At 42.9% G+C, this 6,367-nt stretch overlaps 1 protein-coding gene across 1 annotated transcript; it reads left to right on the top strand.

Moving 5' to 3' along the window:
* The first annotated feature begins 1,179 nt into the window (after positions 1-1,179).
* Positions 1,180-5,290, top strand: LOC134448582 (toll-like receptor 13). The gene is made up of 4 exons (XM_063198258.1): positions 1,180-3,344; positions 3,729-4,163; positions 4,576-4,784; positions 5,118-5,290. Exons 1-4 carry the CDS (start codon positions 1,203-1,205, stop codon positions 5,224-5,226), a joined length of 2,895 nt encoding a protein of 964 aa, XP_063054328.1. The 5' UTR covers positions 1,180-1,202; the 3' UTR covers positions 5,227-5,290.
* Positions 5,291-6,367: the final 1,077 nt, after the last annotated feature.

The raw sequence follows: 6,367 nt of genomic DNA, 5'->3' as shown, positions 1-6,367 counted from the left end.
GGTTACCTCAACTATCTAAATTACCTTGCGTTATTATCCAGTAGGTATTCTGCAAGTTTCCATGCAGTGGAGTTAAGAGAGAGAAAAAAGTTGTTTTTCATCACCAGCCAAAATGAGTAGTAGATTTTAATCTTACTAGCCAAACACACACTCACCAATGGGTCAAAGTGGCTAGTAAGTTGGTCTTTCCTAACAGCCAAACTGAAAATTCACCAGCATTTGACCGGTTGGCTGGTGTTGATTTAGAACCCTGAACACACTCACTAATGGATGAAAGTGGCTAGTAAGTTGGTCTTTCCTAACAGCCAAACTGAAAAGTCACCAGCATTTGGCCAGTTGGCTGGTGTTGATTTACAGCCCTGAACACCAGTAACTGATATATTCGTCTGTACAGCTCATCATATGATCAGGTAATTTACACCTTGTTTAATGGAATATTTCTAGCCCTGAAGATATTGATGCAGCAAAGAAACCTACACAGACTATGACAGCCTGCTAAACATTTTGTAAGGGTTAAATGGCACTAGATAAAGCGGTAAATTCTACAAAATAGTGAAGGTTGAAGTAAGTTTTCCTACATTTTAAACATTTGCCTAAAACTATCACATGACTCCCTAAAAAAATAATTCTGAAATAATATCTGAAACTTGAGGTTATAATCAACATTTATAAAAGCAATGTAAGCTTGTCCAGAACAGCATTCTATGCTGTGCCATAATGACCTTTAAGTTTTTTACACCCAGTGTAGCCCCATGAATATTGTGTTGCTAAGGATGCTTTTTCAGTTCCTCCTAAATTGCTTTGCATGCATGTATAAGTGACCTTGTTTGGACTGAACTTGACTTGAACGTCAGAGGTATGCCCTTTTTTGACAGCACAATTTGCTGCTGCCAGAGATTGTGAACTTCGATGAGACTCCATTTCTCACGTTTTCTTCGTCAGTGTGAGACCCTTTCTACACACAGTGCTACTTTTTGCTGCAAAATAGGAGCCGCCCTTGTGAGTACATCAATTTATGTGGAGTTTGACAGGGCCTGAGTTGGACTGCACCAGCATAGAGGAAAAAAGAGAGAAAGCTAAAAGTAAATGTACATTTTGTGTGGCAGGCGTGTTACACTGGAAAAGCAAAAGGTTGCATAGAGAAAGAGAATTTTTCTTTATCAAGGTTTCCTGCACACATCCTGTGAAATTCATGTGTCACCATGAGCTGTGTGTGTGAGTTGTCCGTGCGTGGATTTCTTGCTGTTGTGCTGTTGATAAGCCTGGGCCTCTGGGGAGAATCATCTGCCCGTATTGCCAAACACTGCCAGAACTTCAATGAGGACCAGCTCACTGACATGGGTGGTACTATCACCTGTAGGCATCTACCTGGTTTGGGGCCATACGCTGAATGCAATACGACCGACCTTCAAGCAGACCTCACGGAGGTGAAGCGAGATGTGAGGACACTGTGTATCCATCATAGCGGTTGGACAGTTCTCAGTGGGTCTTTCTCTCGTTTCCCAGAGCTGAGGCATCTGCACATCTCTGGGACTTCAGTCAGGAGGGTCGAGGCCCGAGCCTTTACTGGCTTGCCCAACCTCTCCAGTTTGATTCTACGTTTTGGAAAGTGTAGAGAAGTTCCTTTGGCTTCTGAGGCGTTTGAGGGTTTGGAGAGCTTAGAGGAGTTGAGTATGTGGGGATTCAAGTTCCTTGGTATTGCAAATGACACTTTCAGTCATCTAGTGGGGCTTGTAGGCTTGAATGTGGACGGGTGTTTAGCTGACCTTGGAGATGTCTTCTGCCTGCTCCCCCCTGGCATGTCAAGACTGCGGAATCTGACGCTGCAAGGCACCAATATCACAGCCGTCAAAAACCAAGGTTGCTTCAATGGCTCACGGAGGTGGCCCACTGATGTTCTGTCTAAGGTGAACGTGTTAAGCATAGAAGGCAGTCCAATTGTTGCCATTGAGCCAAACTCTTTGGAAATGTTCCAGAATCTCTCAAGTCTCTCTATGGATTTTAAAGGGAAATCAGTCAGTACCATCTGGGAATCTGGCATTGGGCAGGTAGAGCAACTTGAGCTCAGTGGGGATATTGTGGACCATCTGCCCATTGACTTCAAGAGGCTCTGCCAACTAGTGCATAACCTAACAGTGGGCTCGCTGATACTGAACTATGTTCAAGTACCTGACCTATCTGTGGGAGATGTTGGCCAGTGTGGCAAAACATTAGCAAAATTTGAAATTTGGCACTCCAATGCACAGAACTTCATGTCAAACGTTTTGGCGAATTTGACAAATTTGGTGGATGTACGCATGGAAAAAGTAGGTCTGAATGACTCAAATTTCTGCTTAGACGTCCATAAGAAACTCTCAAAACTACTCTCTCTTATTGTGACAAATAATAAACTGTCTGTCATCTTATTTAAGCAATTTTCCTGTATGCCCAACTTGGAAATCCTTGACTTGAGTTTAAATTCGATACAGACTCTGAATAGCAATGCATTTTCGTTCATAACTAGATTGAGAATTTTAAAACTCACAAAGAATCGCATCAAGATACTCCATAGTAATGATTTTTATTATCTTCCAGCACTGGAGGTCTTGAATATTGATCAGATTGTGAACATTGAGTACATAGAGAATCGTGTGTTCCGCAAACAGCGCGAGCTGCAAGAACTGAGGCTTGGAACGATAAACATCATGTACACTCTACCCATCAATGCAATATTTGGTGGGATTCCACCTAAATTACGCTATCTCAGCATAGATGCAGGTAACGGAACAAACTTTGTGTTCAGTGAATTAACCGAAGCGCCAAATGGTACACTCATCCTTGACCTAAAGGGAGACTTGCTGGAATCCAACATGTGCGATAGGCCTAATCCATTCTACGAAGCAGTCAGAGAGTTGAAAGTGCAGAGCAAGCAGTTCACCTGTAAAGGTGAGTTCATGGTTTCGCATTACCCTAACTTGGAGTCTTTCGAGTTTGAGACCCATATTGACAAGACCACGTTCGATTTCACTTCGATCAACACACTGACGCGCCTGAAACGCCTCAAGCTGACCAACCTCTATCTGGGAGGCAGAACAGATGCCAGGGCCATCTTTCGCAACCTCACCAACCTCCAGGTCCTCGTCCTGAGCAACTGTCAGTTCAGGTACCTCACCTGGGAAATGGTGCAGGACCTCACGGCTCTGCGACTGCTGCGGCTGTATAGCACCACGCCTCTCACACTGCACGACGGTGTGTTCGACCCACTGACCTCGCTCATCGCTGTGGTGTTCGACAGAGTCGACTTCCGCTGTGACTGTGACAGTGATTGGCTCCTGAACTGGGCAGAGAGAGCCATACATGTTCAGGTAATGTTTAAAATCATCTGTTTCCAAAGGTGTCAAAGTAAAAGTAGGCCTAGAAGTGAAAAAAAAAAACATGTCACCATTTCCTTCCAACACAAGTAGCTTCCCTGAGTAACTACATATTCTACAGTTACTGTAGTGTAGACCAATGTACCTGGTTCTGCGCTGGTTGGATTACATTTGTGTGTTTCCTTTTTAGCTTTTTTCAGTCACAGCAAAATCTATCCACCTCATTAGGAACAAAGGAATAGCAGGTGTAACAGCTACTGTATGTACGTAATATCATGTGCTAGTGTTGTACTTGCATCATAGATTTACTTTTAGGTTTGACACCTCCGTTTCTTAACAAATGTCTGTAGCCTACCATGTTTCCTGGTCTTCTCTCAGGTACTCTACCTCCAGAGACAGAAGTGTGTGCTGCACTACAACAAGCTGGATTTCTTGCCCACCATGGAACGGCTGTGCCAGACAGACATAGAGTACCTGTGCTACCTGGGGACGGCTCTGAGCATCCTCTTCCTCTCCGCCACGTCCTTGGGGTACAAGTTTGGCCGCTGGCCTTTCCTCGTGGTCTTCTTCCGACTGCGCGGGTGGCTGGAGAGAAGAATCGGTCGAAAGAGGAGGGACAGGAGGAGGAGAGCGGGAGATGGGATACAATACCATCTGTTAGATGAGGAAGAGGAGGAGGAGGAGGAGCAGTTTGATGCCTTTGTGTCTTTTAGCAGCCGTGATGAGGCATGGATACTGAGGGAGTTGGCCCCTCGACTGGAGGAACAAGGAGACCCCAGGCTCAGGTTATGTCTGCACAACAGAGACTTTGAGGTGAGCCTTACCTCGGCCCCTGAGTACATTAATAGCATTTAAATAGGTAGTTATAGCTAAAAGTCAAATGTTGCCAAATATACGTGTATATACAGTGCCATGAGAAAGTTTGGGCACCCTTTTGGAAAATCATTACGTCGGTTTATCTCTCGTTCAGCTTTTAAAGTAGCAACTTAATTTCCACATATGTTAAACTGTGGGGAAAGAGAAACATTTCAGCTGTGAAACAATTTCAATGGGTGTAACAGAAACAATTTTATGTGGATTTAAACATTTCTGTATAAAAAGATGATTTACACAAAAATGAGCATGTGCATAAATATGGGCACCCCAAAGACAGTATAGGCCTACCATTAATATGCATTCTGAATGCATTCTGAAATGTGATCTCTGTATTGTGTCTCTGCTATAGGTGGGTAAAGGGATTGTGGACAACATTGCTGAGAGCATCTACAACAGCCGCCGCACAGTCTGTGTCCTGAGTCGCCATTACTTGCGTAGTGACTGGTGTTCCTTGGAACTGCGTGTCGCTACACACCGTCTGCTAGAGGAGCAGAAACACAGGCTCATCCTGGTCTTTCTGGAACACATCTCGCCATTTGAACTCTCCGCATTTCACAGGTGAGTCAGTAGATTGTGTGTTCTGAATGACCAAAGTGAGCTAAGTTATGTCTTCTTTTGGCCTTTTAGTCCTTCTTGGGCTGTGTTCTCTATAATAAAAGATTAGCCTGGCTATCACGACTGCAAAGGATTGGCTTCAAGACGTCGCATCGAGATGTTGGAAATGCTCCAAATTGATTGGTTTTTCAGAGGAATAAAAAATGTTTAAGGGTTTGTTGGCCAGACTTGAGTCTTGATAGCCAGGCTAAGATCCTACTGTCTGTCCTCCTCTAACAAAATGGTTAGAAAAAAATTGCTTGTGTATTAACCCTTCATCTGCATGGGATTGCATAGGCTTTCGAAGCTGGTGAAGTCACGAACGTACCTGGACTGGCCAGAGGATGAGGCGGAGAGGGTGAACTTCTGGGAGCGCTTACGAAGAGCCATCGCAGAAATAGAGTAGAGCAGTCAGGAAAATTGATGAGAGTTAAAGTGAGGCTCATTTCAGTATGAGAGGTTGTGCTGACTTTTTCCCACAAAGATCAACTGAATCTTTGAACAATATTATAATGCTCAGAGAAACAGTTATATTAGTTGTAGATAGAATTTTATTTTTATTTTATTTTTTCAGTATAAAATGTTACTTTTTTGTTTAATGAATTATGTATTCACTTTCGCATTGCCCCAAATACAAAAATGTAGGGCCATTCATATAAATATGCATAGTCTAAATATATTTTTCATGCAGCTGATATATGTGCAGGTTCTATTCAGTGTGGTGAGAGTATTTTAACTATTTTCTTTTTTAGTTTCTGTGTGCATGTAATGTCAAATATACAAATAAAATACTTCAAACCATAAATAAAATACCATCAGGGTGCAGCTGTAATAATATATCTCTGGATTCTGTATTCAAGCCAGCTACGCACTTGTGCACCATTATTGTGCACAATAGCCATTCATCCCTACAGAACTTATATTAAGAGTTTTGACGTTTTACTGTTTTTTTTGTTTCTTTTTTTTCTACATTTTTTCCAGCTTATATGTATTTTATACATTGATTTGTTGAACATAGATTTACATAATATGTCTAATAATACATCTAACCACTCATTTGCTCCTTTCACTTAAAATTTTACAGTAATTCGCCAAATTACTGTTTGCATTATTTTACAATAAACTGGTCTACTTGTTTTTGATGTCCTACAGTCCTGCATGTTTGCAGAGGTGAATTTGTCCCCAAATGTGTATTCAATGCAATGTGTTATTGGGTTCTGTCCAATGCGGACTCCCGTCCTTGGCCTGTGCTTGTGGCCTCGCATTTCGCTGATGCCCCGCCTCCCTGGAGAAAACAATTACATTTCCCCGCTGTCAGCCTTGCCACAACAACTTTTGGGGGACTATTCTTCATTCACCATCCCGATTGCAAATAAGACAATGACATTAGAATTGCACTTTTGAGGTCCTGCCATGGGCAAACAGTAGGGCACTGGGTTACTACACAGGCAACCCAGGTTCAATTCCGGCCCCGGTCATTTGCCGATCCTTTCCCCACTCATTTCCTGTCTCTCCCCCACTGTCCTGTCAAATACACAGGCAAAAAA

Source organism: Engraulis encrasicolus, chromosome 5 (assembly GCF_034702125.1).
Source record: "Engraulis encrasicolus isolate BLACKSEA-1 chromosome 5, IST_EnEncr_1.0, whole genome shotgun sequence".
NCBI lineage: Eukaryota > Metazoa > Chordata > Actinopteri > Clupeiformes > Engraulidae > Engraulis > Engraulis encrasicolus.
This window is presented reverse-complemented; position numbering and strand designations above follow the sequence as displayed.